Below are 25,093 nucleotides of genomic sequence, written 5' to 3'. Positions count from 1 at the left end.
TTACAAGTTGCGTAAAATTGCGAGGGAATATGGGGCGTCCCGAGAATATCTGTGGAAGACAAAGACTTCCTAGATTTTATACGGTATGAAAAATATACAAATCCACGAAGTACGTTTCTTCAATTAGGTATTTTCCTCTATTTGGGGAAAAGAAGGCTTCCCGTTGTGGGATCGCACCGCCGGCCCCGGAACGAGCGTGAGCGGTGTGGCATTTGCAGCCAGTTGCAGGAAGTAGCGTTGCTGCCGCTAGACTCTTGTAAGTAAAGTACATTCCCACCCGGTATTATTCTGTTGGCGATACAGGTATTTAAATCTTTAAATTTGTTAACTGTACAAAAATGTTTTCGTGATATTGTGAATTAAGAGTGTAGTCCCACCCTGTGTGCTCTGTTAGGCGATACCGGCATTTAAATCTTTAAATGTTTAGTAAAATATAGGAAAATTCTTTTCTTGATATCGTGAAGTATGGTATAATCAATCCCACCCGGCCTACTCTATTTCGCGATACCAATATTTAATCATGTCAGTAATGTGAAGTATATTATAAATGGTGATACCGGTATTTAGTTGGTAAAAAAATCCTCAATTTTAAGGAAAGTGTTATTGGTATCGTAATATAGAAAATAGCCGTGGAAAGGGGAGGGAAAAGATATTCCGATTACGATGAGACTTTGCACACTTTACCTTTGAAACACGAGGAAGATCACTGTATGTGAGATTTAGATAAAGCCAATCCTTAAAGAACAATTTATTATTCTTGGTGATATTTCGCCATTTCATTGTTAATCATCCGATCTCTGTGAAATTTTGTACTCTTGGCCTTTGAAACACGAGGAAGATCACTGTCATACAATAGGTGGCGCTCGAGTCATATCGGATAATTGCCAGTAAATACATTATCATAGTCGCTATTTTCAATGCCCCGAATAATAATGGTGGCGTGAGAGTCGTATCCATGGAGGTATTAGTGTATGGAGTATGGGTCTGTGAAGTTGAAGGCAACTGGTTAGCAACTGGATAGCAAAACAAATCGTAGCTGTACCTATTGTAGTAGTGTGGTGTTATCTGTTTCCAATTTATGTATCGCTTCGTCTCCACACTAACTTATTTTGTTTATGTTGTGGCTGGCTGATAAACATTACCAGTCGTAGCAGAACAGAATTCAAAATAAAAGTTAAACTGTAAATATCCCATAAATTATCAATTTCTAAAATACTGTCGTTTGACTTTGTAATACTCTGTATTGAATAGTGCATTGTTGGTATAACATATAATTCCCTCCCAGGGGTCTAGACAATTGAACTGTTGCAAAACTACCTGTAGGCATAGTCTGTAGTGTCATACACGTATATAATCTAGAACAAAATGATATAAGAATTATTATATAAATAATAGTTGTCAGTATAAATAAAAACAGATTGTACACTATAAAGGCTAATCTGTGCATGTAAAAATGAATGTTTGTTTGTTTGCCCCGTGTGCGTTCCTATACCATTCACCCGATTGCGACGAAACTTGGTGAGTTTTTATGCGCATGCCCGCGAAAGTTTCTAACTTAGTACAACCATTTCGCAATAGGTGGCGCGCGAATAGTTTCAACAAATGTTTGTGTTTCATTATAATTTAGCGCAGTTCGTGTGTTTTCCGTGTGTAAGTGCGTACGCATACAGAATTGAATTAAATATAAAAGAGAGATAGGTGATATATAAAGATAGAAAGTGAGATATAAATAAAGAGAGCGAGAGACAGAATGTGATAGACGGGTAAGGATTAAGGAGATATATAAAGTATAGAGGTACACATATAAGTATATAAAGGAGAGAGATAGAGATGTAGAGGGAGAAACATATTTATAGATATGTGTATATAAATATATACTTAGATATATACATATGTATAGAGAGTTAGAGATATAGAGAGATGCCTTTATGTTTTTATCTACTTAAAAAAAAAAAAAATACAAAAAATTGAAAAGAGGCATGCCGGGCATTAGCTACTAGGGAATAAAATGTTCTGGCCAAAATTCCCATAGTTCCGAGCTTGTCCTAAAAGAAAGTAGGGGTGGGAATGAGATGCGACGCTATCTTGGTGACGTCATGAAAGATGGTATAGTATCGCGTTCTAGAATAGGTGAAAAATATCTTACTTAAATATCGCAATATGCTGTTTTACAGGATCATTAAGTAGGCTATTAACTTAATGGTACCTAAAAATAACATGGATTTATTTTTTCCCTCCTTTTCGGAAAAGTTGCTCTGTTGAAGAATGACCTAAAAGTTCAGTCCTGGTTTACCTCGGAATGGACTAATGAATCCTGATCGGGAGTTTTTTTTACACATGAATATCACTTGATCGGCTTGAACCAGAGCTGGCATGAATTCATCGTGCCAGCCGTCAAGGTTGACTGACGTAAATAATCCTCAATTATTTTGCTTCTAAAATTGGCGGTTTTGCTAATTAAATTAAATATTATTGTATCGAACTCCCGTTTATTTTTTATAAAATATTTTATAATTTGAGTGAGTATTTTGAAATGGTTTTTAAAAACCTTAGATGTCAATTATTTTGTCACACCTAGCATGAACTAAGAACATATAATCGTGTTGTATACAGTTTTAAATTAACCGTTTGTGTGTGACCTTTGTCGTGTGTTACTTCTTTTTTTGCATATCATTCATAAATCAATAAAAATTTGATTTTCTCACAATACTACAAACCTGAGTTTTTTTCATGGTTTTTGGAAATCAAAAATTTTAATAATATAATAATTTTAATAATTAACAAAAGCTACACACAAACGATTAATTTAACACTACAACACGATTATATGCTCTTGGTTCATACTACAGTTGACATAAAATGTTTTTTATATTTCTATAAGTTATTAAATAAATGTAAAATTTATAAAACACATTGTAAACAAGTAACTTTAATTGAATTCATTAAAAATAATGAATCAAGAAACGTATTTTTTGTAAGCCAAATAGTTTATTATATTACCCCGTTTTTCCTCTGGATCGTTTTGGGAGTGAAATGAAAACAAAAGGCGCATTTTCAAAAGTGTCTAGCGTAAACAAGCGGTAGCAAGTTGTAGGTTGTTGATCAAGGTTCGACCACATTTTATGTTGCACCATTGTGCTGAAAGAGAATCATGGGAACTGCGCGATAACCGACCATGGCGGTTCATGGCGATGTTCTGGGATCGACACGGCGCGAGCAGACATGAGGAATTTTTGCGGACTTAACGCAGGCGTAAATATTGGAGAATGATTTACAAAATGTAATACTGTAACTAGTATAAAGTAGGAGAACTGGATTCGTAAGGGATGGTCCAATTAAGTTTTATTGCAGTTTTAATAATTACTAATATTTACATTACTAATAAATAATTGTATTTAAAAATGTTTGATCACCAATCACAAGCACTTAAAAATGTTTATTCGCAAGTCAATCAATGTCTGTCAAGTTCCGCAGTACACACACCTCATTGGAGCTAGGCTCAACAGTGGTTTCGTCCCTTACCTCGCGCCTGTTCACACACACACACAGTCTCGCGCCACTCAGTCGCACTCTCCCGGTCCCGTCGCTCCGCGTCGCGCCACTCTCGAGGGGGTCTCTCACCCTCTTCTCCGATGTCGCACTTCCCTTCACTCGCGGAACTCTCCAGGCTCTCGGAACTGCTGCGGAGGCCTGGTCGTCGCTATATGCCCGTGGCGTCCACGAAGGGACGAGAGCAGCGGTGACGAGTTGCGTCATCCCGGGTCGACCCGACGCCCGAAACAACCAGAACAGCGACGCTTATTCACGCCACTCCTCGCGGCGGCCTCGGGAAACCCGCAGAATTCCCCGACCGCAAAAATTGTCAATGACAATGGCCGGAGGCGGGACGGTGCGAGGGGAACGGAGGGGTTTAGCGAGGACCCTTGTAATCAGGCCAGGCCAAGGCACGCGTGGCTTGCCTTACGTCAGTGGAACGACCCTGGGGCGCGTCGCGGTCCTGCCTGCGTTTGTAACAATACATTAAAGTACCAGGATGTGTTTCCAGTCGTTATTTAAATCAACAGAGATTAGCATGAGCTGCTATCTTGTGGCAAAAACATCAACCGTTTGCTCGCGGCGTCACATTATATTGTGGCGACTTCTGTTAGTTTCAGCTCAGCCAGTAGAAATGCATCTAACGTTTCTTCGACACTGTTGCCGCAGATTGGAAATTTACGGACTTTGTTCACGCGAGCGAAAATCCCTGCATGACCTGACCCAACGTTTAGAGGAATGAGTTACTATCATTATATCGCGGATCGGAGGGCAGAATGGTGCAACTGGCCATAAGTACGCCCCAGCCACGCCATGGTCATACATCCCCGCGTCAATGACTGGGGATTCGGTGGGAGATCTGGTTTGGTCATCTCTCTTTCTCTCCCCTCACCCTCCCTTTTAACGGATTCTTAGGTCGATCACTAAGGGGTCACAAAGATCCACGAGAGGTGTTCGGTGGGCGCCAGTTAGTATCAGGGCGAGGGCATCTGGTTCCTCTTCATCCAACCAGTTACCAGCGAAACGTCAAAGCTGCTGTGTAATGGAACTTCGTTTCCGTCTCCATCGTACTTGGATCCTCTACCATCATTATTTACCTCATTTAATTTTTACCCATTATTCATCTGAAAGGTAACATTCCGTCGTCAGATTATTATAACCTTAAATTTTTGCTAGTAGGTAATACTAAAAACAAGTTACTAGAAGGCAAAGCCCCCCTCCCCCGGACTAATTTGTTTTTGTCGCCCACTCCATGCCACTGCCTTTCCCTTGAGATAAAAGTCTTTATTGATTTCCTCTTTCTCTGTTTTATTCTCACTAGCGAAGCAGATAGCTGTTTTAATATTTTGAGCACAGAAAGCCGACTGGCAAAGATACACATGCAAATTAAAATTTTTAAGTAATTAATTTTGCTAGTTGCGCTTACTCTTGGAAAGATTCATGACACTGATAATTATGTTTAAATATGCTAATTGACTGTTGATTGCATCCAGTAAAAACAAAAAAAAGCCGTTCTGCTAAGACATTCAAAACATTTTTAAAAATTTGAACGTTCTGTTATTTGAAATTCTAATGTTTTTTATAGAAAAAGACTTAAGGACAAATTAATTCAATAAAAAGGAAGCAAATTATTTTTTTAATTAAAAATAAGCTTTTAATATTAACTGCACTTTTTAACAGCTGCAAAATGAAATACATTGACTCAAATAATTATCATCTATAGAAACACGTACTTGCACCGTTAAGTATTTCCAGCGTTGCTATAAGAATTATAATAATAAATCTAATGATCAGATACACCCGTTCAAGGTCACGTCGAATGAGGACGAAAAGGTTTTTGAATGTTAAGTGAGTGTCGGGGCTCATCTACAGTATAGTGTGCGCTCCCAACATTTGTTAGGAGATAATGCTAACTGATGCACGTGACCATATTACGACATGGCAGTGCCCTTATTTCCCATGCTAAAATTTAAGCTTTCCCAACTATGGCCTTGACTTGCAATCAAGTGATGCGATGTTCATGCAATAATCTTGAAATAGGCCTGTGCCAAACTCGCATGCTAAATTTTTGAAGAGATTCTCAGAATTTTATCAGGTAGGCTAGATTTCATAAAATACCAGTGGTGTGTAGACCAATTACCTACGCCTCTTGGTGTGGAAGAGCTAATATAGTTTGGTCCTTTCTTCCTATAGCCACGTGACTGCTTTGTACACAAAACATAAGAGATAGGAATGGAGGTATAAGCTATTTAGCTGTACAAGAATAAATATTGTAAAACCGAGTCACAATGAAGGTGCGTAATTATTTGGACGAATGAAAGGATTTTCTTTTTCATTCGTAGTTACATCATAATAAATAAAATGTATGACAAACTGTTTGACATGAACGTGTTTAATCATATTACTTATTGGTTATGGCGAGATTGCGTTTTTTTTCGAGACAGACTGTGCAGTGACGGATACAGGAATTTTTCCCGGGAGTTGGGGGATAAATAAATTAAAGTTTGAACATGCGTACTTAAAAATAAACTTACATGACTATTTACACTAACACATTAACATATAGTCCTACAGTAGTAGCCGTAGGCGACGTCTCTTCATTGGTATTTTGCAAAATTTTTCATAACTTTTAGAGGGGGTGAAATATCCCCTATCCCCCCCTGCGCACGCCCATTACGGGAACTGCATGATGTTCTTCCATGCTGACGACTACGGCACTATCTGGACTATGTGTATCTTGCACGGTGTGATTCCAGCTTAAGCTAGTTTTATATGGGGGGGGGGGGGGGGAGAGAAAGATCAAACATGTTAGTACATTATAGAATTATAACTCTTTACCATGGTTTTGGATCAACCGCAAATACAAATTACGTTAATCCCGAAAAAGTGCCGAAATTGTGTTTTCGTGACATTTAAACATTAGAAAATCAGCTTTTAAATCTTCACGGAGAAGACTATGATAGCCACATACTAATGTACAGTCATATTCAAATAATATGAACCATACATTAGTTCTTACCTCCATGATATTAACCGCGTTACGATTCTCAAACTACCTCCAATAAATAGCTCATTTAGGTATACTTATAGTAAATAAATTTAGTACTTCTGCATCCAGCTAAGTCTGGATTTTAATTACAAAACATTATAGATGTTACCGTATTAAAATCCTTCATGGTTTTGTTATTAAATAGTTAATCTTGAGTTCATCTGTTTTGTTGTTGATTATACTACTTTTTATATGCTTTCCCGTTACAACAAAAACAATACCTAAAAATTATGTAATTGTAGACTGTGAATTATAACTCTCCTTTATCCGCAGATGACTTACGATCGTGATGGCGTAAGCGAGAGTATTAATACATTCATGTTGGCTAATTTATCCTCTTAACAAGAGAGTTGCATATTACATCCCTTGAAAATTTATTATTGACGTTGGTGCGTGGAATACAGTCACTTTCATAGAAACAAGATAGTCATTCGAAAATTGATAATTTTGCAGTCAGTATTTTGCACATAGGGTCACTAATCATAAAAAATATTAATAATTAAAAAAAATATATATATATATATATATATATATTTAGGAGTTTATATTATAAACATAGCGTTTATTTGCAGTATCATGACCTACTGTTTTATGCTCTAAGGTTTTAGTCAACCGTTCAGTGTTTGAGATTAAATCTTCAATAATAATTCTGAAGTTTTACAATACGTGTACTTCGTGATTTTTTTTTATAATAGTGTGCTATTTATTGACGTTATGTATTCTGACATATATATTTTTTGTAACATTCCTGCATGCAAACTTAACTTAGTAACTATAAATATTGTTATGAGTAAGAAATACAGGTCCGGAAAGGACAGTCCAATTAATTATTGCAGTTTTTATTTGTTAACAAATTTTTGCTCTGTTCATTAAATTATAACAGTTTAAATGTGTGTCCACAAATTAATAACACTTTCACATGTCCACCATTCACGCACCTCGGTCCCTCTCGCACTGCCGCGCCGCAACACGTTCCCCCTCCTTCCCGATGCTCTGAGCCTCGATGATCCGCTCTTCGCGGACGAAGGCAGTCGCTCGTCGCCCGCTACCGCTCGCCAAGGGGTCGCTCGCCCTCTCCACTCCGTCGGCATCGCCACCAGCCTCTGTCGCTCCCTCGTCCTATTAAGTTCCGCCCCGGAAAAGTCTCTCAGCCCTCCGGAGAGTATCGAGTCATCAGAACACCCAGAAGCTGCGAGAACAATGGTTAACTAGTTAACGCCACTTACGACGTGGGTCGCTGGTAGCCTGCAGAAACCGCGAGAGAGACTGACAGACAGTTAGACGCCGCTGGCACACTGGAAAGAGTCAGATGACCACAGAGGGAACGGGTGCCACCTGAATCGCGCCCCTAAATAAGGCCGACGCGGCGGCTGCCTGGCCGGCCAGCCTCGTCGCTAGCATCCTCGTAACAATATTTTTTAATTAACCTAAATCTGTAATACGTCACACCTTTGGCCTTGCTGGAGCATCCGTTTACCTGCTAATAAATACCATTTCAGCTTTTAAAAGATTCTGGTTTAACTCTTCAAGAATAATAACTTACCTGCCTTTTAACTGCAATGAAATGGTTAACGTGTGACACGCGAATTTTTTTATTGGATGATTTGGAGAAGTTTAATCGGCCTGTCTGTGTCTGACGACGAGAGTTGATGTCAGTTCCCGAAACGTCGCAATTGTTTTGTTTTAAGAAGTGTGTTTTTCTGTGCTGGCGTCGTTGTGGTGTCAAGAATATCTGTTGCGTCTCTGTATTGGAGTCGTGTTGGCGTGATTATCTGTTTAGTATCGCCGTTAAGTTCGTCTGTTAGTCGCTGTGTTCCTAATATTTTTTTATCTTTATTTACGGTTCTTGTTACATATGGATTGTTTTCAGCGCGTTGTGTTATTATGTGCTATGATATTTTTTTCTGATTAATTCTTTCTACGGAATTCTCTGTGCTGACTACGCATTTAAATTTTGACATCTTATTTTGGCTTGTTTAGGTATTCATATTTGTACATTATTGAGGTTCTCTATGACATACAATGTAATCATCAATGTCGTTTGTTTAAAAAAAATGTAAGAGAGTTTTTCAGTACTCGCCAGTGATGTGTAAACAAATAACCTCGGTAACGAGCGAATTCATGATGCAAATAAACTTGTAATACGAAACTCGGACACAAAATGTAACTTGGAAATCTGAAGGAAAAAAAATAATGCCGAGCGTAATTAATAAATATACTGAAAGTATTCATTTAAGGAATAAATATATTTAAAATTATTTCCTTTGTAAAAAACCTAACAAAATTCAATGTTACAAGTTGGTACTATTGATTTCTCAGGGCTACCGGATTACCGAAGACGTATGTGAATGCCTCAACGCTGAACCTGTGACATTTATTGCTAGACTGGAATTATCTTCGCCTGCGTTTTTTGAGGTTGTTATTCTTTAGGGGTGTTGAGTGTGAAATTTTAGTATGCAACAGAAATGTAATGTAATAAGCGCACATTACACAACGGAAATTGGACAGGTTGAAAGTGCAATGCGCATGCATACAGAAATTGCTATAGCCACATGCACTCTTAAATATTAATTTTCGCCAACATCGGGAGATGTACGAAGCGTACTTGGTGCCAAAGTAAACTGTATGGTAGTGAACCCATCGTGTAATATATTTCATAAACTTGAATAGTCATAAGATATAATTTCAACTTCTAAAATACCTATAATTTAATAGCTCGGAAAATTGTGTTGGAAAAAAACATGGCGTCAACGATATTTAACATTTTGTTGGTTCTCTATAGCATTACGAACGCGGTGCTATCTTTTAAGCATTTTTCAAACTAAAAGTTGCAGTCTAATGGATGTGTTAAAACAAAATTATCCAGAAACAGTTTAAAACATATATAACTCTTAGTATATGTATGTATATTTATTTTTGCTTAAACGACAGAAATAAGTATGTAAATACTTTCTACAAACAAACCTAACCTTATTGAGCTGATTCAACATTTAAGATTTAACAGTAAAAATTTAATCACGATATTTTTTTATTCAACATGGCGTCGAATATATGTAGGATAATAAATGCTTGTGTCCTTATGTATGACGAACGCTGCGCTATCTCTACATTTCATTGTTAACTAAGGATTATCAAAATTGTAATGCGTATTTACGTTGTCATATATTTTTTATGATTATAAATTATAACAAAGTATTAAATGATATTGGTATTATTATAAAGTCTAGTTTGACACGCCAATACGCTTAGTACATCCCCGGGTGTTTGTTAATGTTAATATAAACGGATGAATCACTCGGGTCCGCCATCTTTAAGAGATTTCTAAGACTTCCATCAGATGGCAGTACCGTATTTAGGGACACATTTCCGTTCCAATAGACTTCCTTTCATTTCACGAAATTACTCGTACCAAATGCAGTATACCGAGAGCTAAGATGTTTACATACGAAAGATTTAATCTTTCCCATTGCAAGAATCATTTAAAGATATATAAGTTAAATGTTTGACTAATTACCTATACCTGCAAGAATTTCTTTGATTTAAAAATAATTTTTTAAACGTGAAATTTTAGTTTACCTGGTATTTGTAATCATTTTAAAACTGTATAGTGATATTGTGTGTATATATGTATATATATACATATGGTGCAAATAACTGTAAAGCATAGGCACAGCCAGTGTGTGAATTCGTGTAGACGAGAACGGCCGACGAGTGGCTGCGAGCTAAGGTGATTTGTATTCTGGAGCATCGGTTGCCTTAACGAGTTTTAAAGGCAATTACAGCTGAGCTAGTCCGGGTTTGCGTAGGCCTAATACGTTCATGGCGCCTGTTTGGCGGAGTGCCGACTTGGTCCGCGGCACCGCGGCTGTCCGGACCGCGGGATGGGTGATGGACACCGCCTGCTCGCGTAAGCTACGCTGTAGGAAATTTGTGCCCTACCAGCCCCCCCCCCCCCCCCCAACCCCAACTCCCACACATTCAGCTGCGCATTTGCCAATACAACTTAAAAAAAATATTGGTTTTCTGTAAAGTCGGTTTACGGACGATAGTTTAACGTGACGTCATAACTAAACATTAATGAAATGATTGCATACTTTTATGAATAAAATTGAATAATTTTTATTGAATTATCACTATTTTGTATGGATACAAAGGAGTGAAATGAAATCTACAATTTAATTGATCATTTTACTTTTATTTGCACTCATTAATTAAAATATGTTTATTACTTTAACGAACAGATTATTTTAACTATAAAGTTTAGGCTATACATCTTTGCTATTTAACTTCTTCCAATCTGTGTTATTCTGTTAAGGATAGGACGATGATAGGAAAAGTAGGAAACGAATGGGAGTGTTTCAAGTTTAATATGCCTCGAAAAAGTCAAATCGATGGTTGTTCCAATCGAGTGGAAGAGAGATAGATGCGGCGCAAGCGTACAATGAGCGTAACGGGACAATGTGCGTAACGGGACAATGAGTCATCCTTTTTCGTGCGTGTAGCCGTCGTTCATCGATTTATTAAATACTTCACGGCGGATACGTTTGACGCATTGATAAAAGGTTCTGAAATCTCGCACCCTTTTGCATGTCTTGAGTATCAATGCATTTAGTGCTTGATGTTTCTCTTCTGGTGCATTTAACCAACGTGGTGTTCTGCGTAAAATTACTACTTTGCATCTAATAAATTTTAACAAAAAAACTCGTGTCTGTTAAATACTACTTGCAGACACACGCACAAGTGCTATTGTTTCCATCAAAAGACTTTTGACAGCTCCGTTTGGCAAAATAATCCGTTTATATACGTCATTAATCTATAGCCCGAATTGTCTACGTCCGTCACAGATTAGATGCTGATGCTCCTGCACTCTCTCCGGTCGGATACTTCAGTCTCAGCGGGTCATTCGCGCCTAAATGCCACTGCACTAAACTAACATAATGCAGGTAAATTGGATGCGGTATCGGTCTTGGAATATTCTAAGGCATTTTCATCCCAGAATTTACCTGCACGTGATTTAGAAACTCAGTGGGAAACTGAAATCAGGTTGGCCTGCCTTGCTTCGGGTTGTTTAATAAAATCATGAGCTATAAGGAAGTATTTGTATGTAGGTTGAATATAACGTGATTTAGTTCCAATGTGGCATCTAGGGGCAGTGTACCATTTTCATTGCGATTATTATTTTGAATTTGTGACATTTTAAAATTTTCTTTGTAATACTCTAGTAGCAATAATATTGTTACGATTTATAATGTCGGGAGAACTGGGTTCGTAAGGGATAGTCCAATTAAGTTTTATCACAGTTTTATTGATTACTAATATTTACATTAATAATAAATAATTCTACTTAAAAATATCCGATCACAAATCACGTTTATCCTGAAGTCACTCAATGTCTGTCAAGTTACAAAGTTCGCACTTCTCACTGGATCTAGGCTGAACAGTGGTTCGCTCCTTTTTGCATCGCGCCTGTCCACACTTTCACGATCCAGTCGAATTCCGCGTTGCGCCACCCTCTTTGCCGATGTCGCACTTCCCTTCGCTCGGAACTCTCGCCGCACTCACCGGTCCTCACCGCCGTAAAATTTTTCGCCTCAAAAGCTGTCGCGGAGTCCGGCGTCGCTGCTTAAGTAGTCTGTGGCGCCCTTCTCGAACTGACGAGAGCAGCTGTGACGAGTCGCGTCATCCCGCGCTGACCCGACGCCCGAAGCGTCGAGAATAGCGTCGCTCGTTCACGGGGCGGACCCGCGGTATTCCAAAAGGCCGCTCAGCGATAGATAACAGCGCCGAGGCAGGGCTACGCGCGCGTGCGAGGGGGGAGGGGGTAGCGACCACCCTTGTAATATGGCCAGGCACGCGTGGCATGCCCTTATAGTTGGGGAAATAATGAGGCTAAATGGGAATTTGCTCGAGCGTCGTAGGGACCTCTTGTATTTTAAAGATTAGATGATAGGAAGAATAAAAGGTTATATAATGTTTTCTCTTTCAGCGGTGGGGGAAGCGTCTACAGGTTTTCAAAAATGAAAATATATATATGTATCACATAGAAATACTTGAGTGTGTCAGATATTGATTGTTTAGGTGCCCCAACGTGTCTCTGATATCAAAAAATATATTAATCTACTGGCTTGCGTGGTGGGCGTGGCCACCCGAAAGAGTAAAAAAAAAAAAATTATTTGAGCGCGTCATATATTCAGAGGGGATGTTAAGTGAACGCTAAAAATTCTCCAATTAAAAAATCTGACGATTCGGAAGTGACACAAGCTCGTAGTAAATTTTTGAAAATGCAAAAAAAAAAAAAAAAAAATCGCCATTTTGAAATACTTGAGGGTGTCAGATTTTTATACAGACGGTTCAGCTTGATGACCCAGTCGTGCTAGCCTAAAATCTGACGATTATCTTGCGGGGAATCCTTAATCTGACGGCTAGAAAATGTTTTGTTTTTATGATTTTTTTTTTCGTTCCAATAACCATGAAATGTGACAAATAAAAGCACGAAAAGTTATGTAGATATTTTTTAATATAATTTATTCAGAAAAGAAGTTTTAAATAAAATATAATTGTTAATATATATATTTTTTAAAATCTTCATCGTCATCCGAGGAATTATCGTCTTACTGCAAATCTACTGATTCGATTGGGTCGTCGATATTAACTGCGTTTTCCTTAACTGTAACAAGAAATAGTTATAACACTTAAACAATATTTTTATTTATTCCATGAAAGGCGTGTTATTAAAGTATTGAAAAGAAATATATGTAAATCAGAAGTATCTTCTGGAATAACTGGCGTTATGACGACATCCTCATACGCTTCTGGTAGTTGATTACCAACGAACCAGGACGAGAGAGTCGGAGATCAGGAATTAGTGAAAGGGAAAGAGAGGAGTGGAGTGGGGAATACATGTCTTACCCCAGCTGCACACACTACATTTTTTAGACGATTATTGTTATATCGACTTGTGGAAATCCTCAGATTATAAATTTTCCGTTATTCTTGAATTATTTCCTTCAAAATAAAAAAATTCAACCGCGCTCGAGAATGTCAAGAATTTTTTTTTTTTTTTACAAGTTTGTGGACCCCCCCCCCCCCCCCCCCAACTCCCTTTCGTTACGCTCAAATCGTCAGATTAATGAAATGCATACTTTTCAGCTAGTAATTAACCTACCTTACCTTAATCTGACGCGCTTGAGTATTTCTGACGATCGATTATTTTTTTTATTACTATTCTGGTGGGCTGCCCCAGACGCACGTTCCTATATAAGGGGCTTATATATGGTGGAGGTACTCGACAGGTTGCAAGGTATCCTCCCCTATGTACATCTGCTGCGCTAGAGAAAATCCCAAACTCCCCTATTTTTTTTTTTTTTTTTTAAGATTAATGGCACACTGGCAAGTTTTGACAGTCACCAGCGTGCCAACAATCTCTCCCCCCCCCCCCCCTTCCTTAATGTTGTAGTTTGAAGTCACCCCGAGTCATTGTGCAATGGTAGTGTTGGTTGAAGGTAGTTATTAAGACAATACAAATTACACCCATGTCTTACCCGGGATTCGAACCCGGAGCCCCCGCACCGTAGCCCGGTGGGCCGTCGACTGCGCTACGGAGGCCGACCCCTATTGGGCTCCCCTACTATTACGTGACACGACGCATGACGCCATTGGCCTGGCAGGGCCACCAGCCAGCTCCGAACCTGGCGCGCGTCGCAGTCCTGTCTGCGTTCGTAACAGTGTTGAATTCTATAATCTCCTGAAATAGTCTTAAGCAAGCACAAAATTAAATTGACATGGTCTCCTACATTGTGTATTTGACAGGGACAGGAAATATCTCACAAATTCCAAAAAATTAGGCCAGCTGAGATATTTTAGCTGTTAGTTTACTTAATGTAGTTCATTTAGGAGCACTTGCAGTGATTATTTTGTGGAAGATGTTTCGAACAAAAAAGGGAGGGGGACTCCCTTGCAAGCTTTAACACTTATTGTACATGATAAATCATGAAAAGGCACATGTTTATAACTTTTTAAATATTTTATTTATCGCGATTTAATTTTACTTAGTGTAATGCAGTTTATTTTTCAGCGCCGTAGATTTTAATACCTTTTCTTTGTGGAATAATCTCAGTTTCGGGTGAGACGCAGAGCAAACCAGCCTATTTTTTTTTTTTTTAAGCAAACTTTCCTGTATCTCTCTTCTTGGTCTTGGCTCGTGAAGTGGGTGAGTACAATTAGTTACTCTGGTTTCGACTGGTTACAAGACAATCGCGGTTATCTCGTGTACATATTTTTTGACGTAGATAAGGATGCTAGACGACGTTTGCGTTATAGACTGTCTCGAAATTTTACATCCTCTCTCTTAACCTGTAAACTTACCCTGAAAAAAAAATATATAAATACAAGGATAGTTAATGCGACATCTACCAAGACCGCTATATCAGTTATTTGCCTTGCTTAGAAGTACCGTCGTTAATAACACATTTTGTTTTTAAATTTTAAATATGACTAGAAAAGTATTTGGAAAAATATTTTACGCAATGTGTTTCCATTTATAAAATAAGTTTTAATAAGGCTTGTTTATATAAACTTTTTTTAAATTGTATACCAGTTCTATATTTTAATAAGTTCGCTCATTAATTGGAATTTAAATTTTATGATTTTTGTAATTTTTCGTTAAAATTAAGAACATAATATTATGTTTGTGTGTGTGCGCGCGTGTGGGGGGCTATTTTCACTTAATTAAATGATGTTCAAAAGAGCTTTTACGAGCATCACTCTCCGTAATCGGCTTTTTTTTTTGCCTTTGCAAAATGACGGTTTAAGGCACTTTATAATGCATTAAATAATGCGATTTTTTAAGCTTCCATTATTATGCATATATTCGATTTTTTAGTTAGTAATTAAACACTTTTAAACCTATTTTAAGCAGTTTTGATGCAGTTGCATAATAATATTCCGTTTTTAGTTCCCTAAAATTGGTGTCTCTTCAGATAGCATGCATGAATTTCAATAGACGCTGTTTATCAAACAAAAACTATAAATTTCATTGACAGTAATGATACGTGAGGTTATGAAGTAACATAACTTCTTGAGTCGAAGTAGGGTTATCCATTGAAATTATAAAAAATACAAAATACACGTATTTTCCAGCTTATTTAGCATTCTCGTAACATTTTTCTTTGTGTCTTTTAAATTATTGTCTGTATTGTCGTCATTACTTGTCTGATTTGTAAATATTCAGATCAGTTACCCAAGATATTTATTTACTTATCCTTGTGTGGCCGATGTTTTACTCCCCTGTATTATAGCATAGATTTTCGCATATAAGTTTTCCAATGTCGAGCAAGCTCCCATTTTAAAATGACCGTGTCTCTTTATTTAACACCCGGTGGGAAAATGGGGGGGGGGGGGGGGGGTTGAAGGTCCTCGGTGAGCATCATCGCTGTGGTGTGACTGTACGGTCATTGGTTTGATTCCAAGTGCCGTCATGGCTCCATTTACAAACGACGATCTTGGTAAGCCAGATAGTTCGGAGCCCACTTTAATCCCAGAAATATCTTCACTTCAAGGCTGTGTCCGTAGCCGAGCGACGTAAATCCCGACCCCTACTTTAAAATTACGGGCGCGGATACACGGGACTCTGAACGATTTCAGGTAAACATCGTCAACATACAGTCTGAACATGTTTCGTTCAAGACCATTTCTCATTCAACCTAACTAACTAGGTCTGCAAAGTAGTACAGAACGACATCCCTTCTACACAAACCTTTGATTGGAACTTGAGTGTTGATAGTATAAACAGTCCTTTTGCGAAAGAAAAAAAAAGAAAAAGAAAAAAACAACGAAAGATGGAGAATGTTCCTCGCACAAGTTCGTGTAATATTTTACAGACTGCAACAAAAAAAAATCAACAGGTAAATATTTTATTGTTTTAACATTGATGCCGACGGTAATTCTGTAACAGAGGTAACACTTGCTCAAATAAATAGGATCCACACCACATTCATTCGATGGCAGTAGACAATCGGTTTTGGAATTGAGCACACTTCATACCAATTGTCTTGGAACCGCACACCTTCGCGTTTGTGAACATGGTTACTTAAACCTGTTCACGTGGAGTAGTTCGGCGTTCCGTGTAACAGCGTCCCAACGTCCCAACACCCGGCTTTCCCAGCACTCGTTGGTGTGTATGCGTTAACGCAGTCGTTGGTCGGACAAGTGTCGTGGTGGTTCAGTGTTGAGATAACGCGTCTGCCTATAGGGGTCGAGCCCGTCGTTTCTTCGCCAGTGAGAAACGTGGTGGTCGTTGCCTTGTTCGGAGCTCTTCATTTTCATCCACTAATTGCTGTTAGGGCGGGTTTATAAACTACGTAAAAACGCAATAAATTAAATTATATTAATTAATAAAGTATTAAATAAATAAATAAAAATACATTTTTCAAAGATTCATTTTGTAAATAACGGAAGTCGCAAAAACGCAACGCAAAAATTTGGCTAAATTCCAACTTGCGTTTCGTCTTGCATTTCTATCTTCCGTATTTGAAGTGAAGTATTCTGGAAACTGTTGAAGATTCAGGCGTTATGTGCATGGAAGGCAGTAACTAAAGCCGAAACGTAATAAGTCGAATGTTGGCCGAAGCTTTGCGTTGCAGTTTTGCATCTTGCATAGTTTATAAACGGCTATTTGAAAAAGTCGTTATTGAACTTAATGTGTGTCAACCTGAACGCATTGGTGGAAGATGTATCAAGTTAAACTCTTTGGCTCAGTGTTAGAAAATAACTCTTTTAAACCAAATTATTCACAGTTACAGATGTTTTTATGATAACATGAATTATAAACGAAGCCCGCACAGTAAATTAGTGTTCTACTTTTTTACAATGTTGAGTTGAAGGGTTGGTGGCGCCCTGTGACGTTCATGCTTTATGAAGCCGTGAGATTCTTGCGTCGGTTGCGTGTTGCGTCGTTGCGTGTTGGTCGTTGCAATCCTTGCGTTGTTTTTAAACCTGGTCTTATATCTCATTCGTTCCTTATTCGTTATGAATGACTTTGGTGTCTGTCATAGATAAAATCATAATTCTTTCATATAGTTGTGGTTAGAGTTGAGAGTGGAAAACGTTCCATAATAAAATTTTCCGTTCGAAAGGTTTACTGGAAAAATGTACCTTACAACGTCTTTTTCAGAAAAAAAAATTACGTTTACATAATTTAAGATACGTTGATAAACGCTGTACAATTTTTTTTCTGCAGATTGGTAGAAATCTATATAAAAAAAATTGTTTTGGTGTCTCTTAGTTGGTAAAGGGTGGCTTGGGTCGTACCCAACTCTCATAATAATGTTAATTGAGCCGTTAGGTGGCAAAGAAAGACTAATAATGTTTGTTTGATTTGGTTCTGAATTTATAAAAGATGGAAAGTAAAATTGATTTTTTCTGTTTCTGTGAAAGTATAAATCGTTGGCAAATTTTGGCCCGAAATGCTTATCCGGAAAGCAGAGGTGTGCAGTTGGTGCGTGTGTGTTGCAGGAGTGCCTTAGCCCTCCCCCGCGGCCGCAGGCGGGGCTGCCCCCTCCGCCATGGAAGCCACGGACCCCGCCGCCGAGCCGCGCGAGCACGGCGACGGCGATGACGAGGACGACGACGACGACCTGGAGAGCAAGCTGGCGCCCGAGACGAGCTACAACACCATCAGCTCGCTGGTGGCCTTGAAGGAGCTGCTGCACGGCGACAGCTCGGACGACGACATCGCGTGGTTCGAGCAGTTCTTCCTGCACCACGTGGACCGCCTGCCCAAGACGGAGCTGCGCTCCACCTACCTGCAGACCATCATGGAGGGCCGGCGGCTGTCCGAGTGCTGCGAGGAGGAGGTCGAGGTTGTCGGCGCCCTCGAGGACGATGAGGAAGAGGAGGAGGAAGAGCCGCCGCAGGAGCAGCCCTCGCCGACCAAGGAGGAGGCCGAGGCGGAGGAAGAGCCCTCCTCCTCCTCGCTGGCCAAGGAAGAAGAAGACGACCCCTCCGTGTCCGTGGTCACCAGCCACCAGGGCCGCAGGTTCGAGGTGCGCACGGTGGCCTCGCCGGCTCCCCCGCCCTTGCGTCGCCGCAACACCATGAGCGGCCTGTCGCGGCGCTCGCCCTCCCCTGCGCCCCTCCACGACCCCTACCTCACGTGGACGCGCGGCTGCCCGCTGCCGTCGCCGCACCTCGACCGCCGCTTCTTCGACAGCTCGCTCGTCGAGATGAAGTCGCAGGCGTCGTCCAGCTCCACCATCGACTACGACTCCTCGGAGGAGGTGTGGGTGATGCGCCAGGACGTCTCCGCCCCCGGCTCGGAGCTCAAGAAGAAGGTAAGGACCCCCGCCGCGCGCTCGTTGTGCAACCAGCGGCGGCCGGCGTGAAAGCCAGATGATACGTGCACCGTTTCAAACCTTTCAGTCTGTTCGTCCACTGAACCTTGTATGTGTGCCTACATTCCAGTGGACATCGTACTTAATAGACATGAAGTATAAAACAAGTGTGTGTACGTACGTACAGGGTTTTCTCTATCACCACCAACTGGAATCTACTCCCCGTTGTGGTGGTAAATACCCCTTGGTCACCTGCTGTGAGTAAGGGAGTTGGGGTCGGAAGGGGTGGTTGTGGGTGGCAAAATTCTTAAAATCGATATGTCTATCCTTTTTTTATCACATAGACTTTTCTAAAAATTCTATATTTCGCAAAAATGTTATAGAATTCTCTAGAACGATCTAATATTCAAAATTGTTAAAATGATATGAGGTGATTTATGATCATCTAGAATATTCTTTAATATCCCAGAATTATATTGAATAATCAAATTTAATTCAGAGACCCTAAAATGATTCAGAATGGTCGGTCATTATCCAGAATGCTTCCAAACATTTTAGAATATTCTATAGTAATCAAGAATGATCTAGAATATTCAAATATACGCATACAAACGGTTTGATTTTCGTGAAATTTCTTGGATTTCTGAAATTAATAATATCTGAATCTTCTTGAGTATTTTGGTACTGGAAATTTCGATTGTTGATGGTATATAATCTGAAACTCAGTGAATTTTCGTCAGTTTTATTCTGGTTACAATCGAACGAAGATCAACGGGAATTAAAAGTGAAAAGTGAACAAAGTCAAATGTATTTCTAGATCAGGGGTGCCCACAAGGGGGGGGGGGGGGGGGGGGGGGTAACGACGCAGACTGAGTCATTAAAATTTGGGGGGGGGGGGGGGTGGTTAAAAGACGAGAAAAATGTATATATTATTTACATAATTATAGCTTCTAGTGTGAAAATACGTTTCTGGTGCTTTGATAATTGAAAGGGATCTTGTAAATCAAATTGGCAACCCCGCACTTTCCTCAACAAAAGCAGTTTGGCATCTGTCGGTTAAGGATGGAAATATTACCTGATATGACCAAAATTATTAGAAAATCAGTTTTAATTAATACGAAATGTGATAAAATATAATACTAAAAAAGTATAATATTATAAAATAATTGAGTAAATCATTGAGAAAATGGCATAAAAACTTCCGGGGGGGGGGGGGCGCATCATTAGGTTAGGGGGGTGAGTCATAGTGTTTTGGGGGGGGGGGGGGAGGGAACCCTCTGTTCTAGATCATTGTAAAGAACAAAGTATATGAATCTTCTAGAGTGTTCTGGTACTGGAAATTTCTATTTTTAACAGTTTATAAGCTGGAACTCAATGAATTTTGGTTAGTTTTACTGTGGTGTCAATCGGAAAATCAATTTTTATTCACGTTTATTTTATATACAATGCCAAGGCGTAAGAAAGTGTTTACGCAACCTCATGTGAATGCTAAAAAGCAAAAAGTAGCACATCTAAATGAAACAGAAGAACGGCCTAGAAAAACTTGTGAACGAGTAAAAAAAAATTAGAGAAAATCAAAATGAAGAGCAAAGAGCAAACATTAATAACGAAACGCGAGCTAGAGTAAGAGCAATTTGAAGTCGTAATCAGCTTATCAACGTGAAGAGGAAAAATGAAAGAAACAAAGAAAGAATGGCCGCTTTACGCCAACAACGAGCTGATGCACTTCAAATCTAGAGTTTAGAGCTTCAAGCGTTCCATTATGATCCTCAAAAACAATACAATGAATATCCAAATATTGTCATCGAAGAAATGGATCAAATATGCTAGTATTGTCACGCAAGGAAATTTAAGGGCGAAACTGCTTGTACCTATGTGTTGTTCGAGTGGTAAAGTCAGTTTACCAACATTGTATGTACCACCACCAGAACTACTCGCTTATATGAACAAAACTGCACCAGATTCCAATCATTTTCTACAAAATATACGTCGATATAACTGTTGCTTAAAGTAAATCTGTGGTGCTAGTTGTTGTAGTAATGTTTTGTAAAAACATTTAGGTTCAACCAAAAAGCCTAGCTGCAAAATTTGTACCAAGGCAAGGCATGGTGTAAACAAAGCTTCTATGCAAGACATAAATAACCTATATAAATATTTAATAATTTCGGTCAATTTGATACAGAATTTGAGGTTATAAATTGACTGCCAACAATGCTGTGTACCTACAAGACAAAGGCAGGTTCCTGCAGCTATAAATGTTACAGTGATGAAACTGTAGAATAAGCTGATCAGAACATAGGAAATTCAAATTTTGCCCAACAAGAAAGCTTCCCAACACTATAAGATACCATGTGGCACACTGTACAACAGGTTCCGTGGTAAAATCATTTACCAGCCAGGAGGTCAAACTGTACTTTCAGAAGTGGAAACAAAGTGTGGGGACTGTGAGAAATGTGGGGACTGGGGTTTTCCCTTATCAATGATGGATGTCCATATGTACACTAAAAGCTATTTGAATAAAAAAAAATGAATGACCATAACAAAATTTAAGAACAATATACCAGGTCACGATTGGATCCGAGGTTTCGTGAAACGCCACTGGAACCAACTTTCACAGAGGATTCCACCAAACATTTCACAAGCAAGCGCAAATCTTTCGAGATAACCTGTGAAAGAGTACTTTAATAATTTGACAAATACCGTTGAAAATGTGCCACCTACACACACATTAAATTATGATGAATGTAATTTGACAGTCGACCCAGGGAAGAAATTGTTACAAAAGGCAGTCCTTGCTGCTCTGAACCTTATTTCAGTAGAGAAACCCGTTACAACCGACCAAGTCATGGCAGAATGGAAGCTCAATGCTTCAATGACTGGTTTCATCTGTTATTTTTCCCACATGCTAAAAGTATTTATTGCGGACAATTTGAATTCTCACTTTACTAATGAAGTTCTGTCAACATATGCTGAAGAGAATGTAGCATTTGTGTCTCTTTCACCAAACTCAACACACATTTGGCAACCCCCCTTCGTTTTTCCGACCCATGAAGACTGCGTAGAGATTTATCCTGACAAGTTGGGAAAATGAGAAACCCAAGGCAGCAGGCTGTTCCAAGATCAGTTTTCCCTCCTCTTTTAACATCGACTCTTGAAAAAAAAAATTGACACAGTGAAGGACTTCCAAAACGGAGGTGCACTGCGAATAAATCTCATTAGTGGAATTGAAGCTGCTGGTATAGTACCAGTCAATGCAGCCTCCCTTCCCCCCTTCTCAATGACTCAAATTAAGGGGCCCGCCTAGTCAAGGATGGCAAAGCTACATACAGCTGGTCGTGTGAAGATATTTTGAACAATAAAATATGTATTTCATATTTCATTACATATTAAGATTATACCAACAAAAAAAAGGAAAGACCATTCATCTACCTTATGACATTTAATCATTCAAACACAGAACGACATACGGGAAGATAATGGTCAAACACATAATATTTCACACACAGAATTATACAAATCAACCAACACACAGAATCATATATTTAAGATACTTAACTTACCGATGATATGCAGGAAAATGGCTTAACCAACACCAAAATGTACTCAAAATAATATCTTTATGCTACGTACTTTGCAGCAATGCTAGGAGGAACAGGTTAGCAAAGAGCAATAAAATTTATATAGCTTACATTGTTACGCGATCATTAAGTCAGTGATGAGCGTAACTATATATAGGATACTCGTAATACTAGATTTCTTAGGTATTTTAAAACTTGAGATTACTTTTTACTATGAATATTTTAGTTTACAAACTATATTCTGGGGTAGTTTTACTATTATAGTTTCATTTGGCACACCAATACGTTTGGTATGTACCCTAATTTTTACGAAAGTGACTATATACGCGATTGTTGCTCCTCCATATTTGTGGGTCCTCCATATTTGTCACATTTTCGTTCGATTTCAGTTCCATTTTCACGAAATGACTCCTACCAAATGCCGTATACCGGGAGCTAAGATTTTATACATAAAAAAACACAGGGTGGTAGCTAGGAAGTCTGAAACCACAAAATCGTTCTGTACTCGGTTGCAATGAAAATGCGCGCTTAGTTAATATTCCGCTGTCACATAGTGATTTAAAAAAAAAATAACTATACGGCTTGGCTTCACTCGTCATTTTTGTTTCATTTCATTTTCAATACTATAATTTGAGGGCTTTTCCTGTAAATTTATCACGATACATTTCTTGTCTTGTGTTGTATATTACGTCTTAAACTTTCTCAACAGATATTTGCTAATTTTTTTATCTGTTAGAATTAAAAAATCCACGCAGATGTTAAGGTGTCTGATTACGAATAGCATTTAAGAACCATTGCATGTTTCTGTACAAATTTTGTTCCATGGTTTCGTCTAAACTGTATTTTTTGGACAGTGAAAAAAAAAACTGCTATTTTCACGGTTTTTAGGTATGAAAAATTTAACACACAGTTTTGTAAGTGGCATAAGAACATGCATGGAGCCTTTATCTTTAATATTAAATGATATAGTCACCGCTACACGTCCCATAGAGGCGCGTTACCGACGAGAGGACTGCACGCCAGTTTGGGGCCTGGCGCGTAGGGGTGAGGAGGCGTGTGATGGGCGAGCCAGTTTCGCCCTTAGCGCCATAGTGGTTTTGGAGTTCGTGCGCTCGACCAGGAGGCCACCTTAATAATTATGATTACTTGCGTTACCTTTAACAGATTGAGAGAATTGGTGATCCAAAAAGTGCAAGAGAGCTTTTGGAATATATTTACAAGGGAAAAAAAAACCCTAATATAATAGTAATGACGCGGAAATGAACTAACCAATATGGCGTGTGAGCCGGCGCCACACTCGTCTTCTACAAAGTCGAAGATGCGCTCGGTTGACGAGCCTGTAGCTTGTTAAGACCATAGAACAAGGCGGGAGATATATGTGTGCGACTCTTAAATGGAAACTGAAACCATGTTATGTGCGACATGTGACGCTATCTGTCGGGTGGGCCCATAACTACTAGCAAAAAGAACTTGGATGGGAGGTTCTAATCCAAAGTGTTAGGTTTATAATGTTAATTTAACTACTTGATGACTAATTGCTTAGTAAAACAGATTTAAACTGGGCAAAAAAACACTTAATACTATTTTGTAAGAAAAAAAAACATGTTCTATATAAATGAGTAGGAGATGCAAAATTTATGATACGCCACACCACATAATATGTGGCTACCAAAATAAAATGAATTGATTTTCACTGGTTTGCTTGCCTGATAAAAGCTTACGCGTTACTTCTCACAATCAACGTAGCTATGTTAAAAATATGTTATGAAAGCTACTATTCTAGCGGGTGGGCCCGGAACTACTATAAAAAAAAACTTGGTCTCAATCTTGGCAATTAGAGTTTCTCCTCCATGGTTCAGACAGCACCGCTGAATGACTAAGCTGCAACTTTTCTGTGATAACAGCAGTTAAGGGCTTCGTGGTCCGACTGCCAGATCCGGGCATCGAACTGCGGGCCTGCTAAGAGTTCCAGACCGAGGAATAGCACGTGATGTGACGAAGGATGTTCAGTGAATTTGAAGTGTGGTTGAGTTAAAACAGGCTGAGGGGAGATTCACAAACCAATGCGGGAGGAGGATGAATGGGTTGAGATTCCGGAACATGAGTTCGAATCAACTGTTGTTGCCTGCCGCGGCGCTCTGAATGCCGGTTTTGTAAGGTTAATTAAGATGCGCTCGCTCGGTGAAAACTTGTTTTATGCAGACCTCGAGAGTCATCATCCTCGGCACAAAGTCAGAGCCTCCGTGCGAAACCACTGTTTTTTTTTTTTTATTATTTAACAGCTCAAGCTGGCAGTTCCTCCTTTTCAAATTTTTTTTTCTCCTCCCGCGTCACCCCCCTCCTCCCAACTCGACTCGCCTAGTCGCCAAGTTTCGGGCTGACGTCACGGCGTGGAAGCGTCGTCCCGTCTGTCCGCGCGGGTCACGGGCTGGCTGTTGGGCAGTTGCCAGGGGCAACCCCTCCTGCCGCGCTACCTTCGCCCGGCACCTCGTTATAGCCCCCCGGTGAGAGGCGGGGCTCGCCGCACTGTCCGCGAGCCCGCCGCCGCGGCTAATGTTAGGAGTCTTGCGTCACGCGATTGTTCCCAGGACGACTCGGCGAGA

At 39.4% G+C, this 25,093-nt stretch overlaps 1 protein-coding gene across 2 annotated transcripts in view; it reads left to right on the top strand.

Moving 5' to 3' along the window:
* The window catches only part of LOC134531744 (5'-AMP-activated protein kinase subunit gamma-2), an 810,162-nt gene that overhangs the window by 8,037 nt on the left and 777,032 nt on the right, over positions 1-25,093 (top strand). For both annotated transcript variants that reach the window (XM_063367618.1, XM_063367616.1), the window contains exon 2: positions 18,095-18,912. In XM_063367618.1, coding sequence (XP_063223688.1) covers positions 18,145-18,912 — 768 coding nt within the window. In that variant the 5' untranslated portion in view covers positions 18,095-18,144. The remainder of the gene's footprint in view (positions 1-18,094; positions 18,913-25,093) is intronic.

The sequence above is a fragment of the Bacillus rossius genome, chromosome 5 (assembly GCF_032445375.1).
Source record: "Bacillus rossius redtenbacheri isolate Brsri chromosome 5, Brsri_v3, whole genome shotgun sequence".
Classification (NCBI taxonomy): domain Eukaryota; kingdom Metazoa; phylum Arthropoda; class Insecta; order Phasmatodea; family Bacillidae; genus Bacillus; species Bacillus rossius.
Note: the sequence above shows the minus strand (reverse complement) of the source record. Positions and strands in the feature narration are given on the sequence as shown.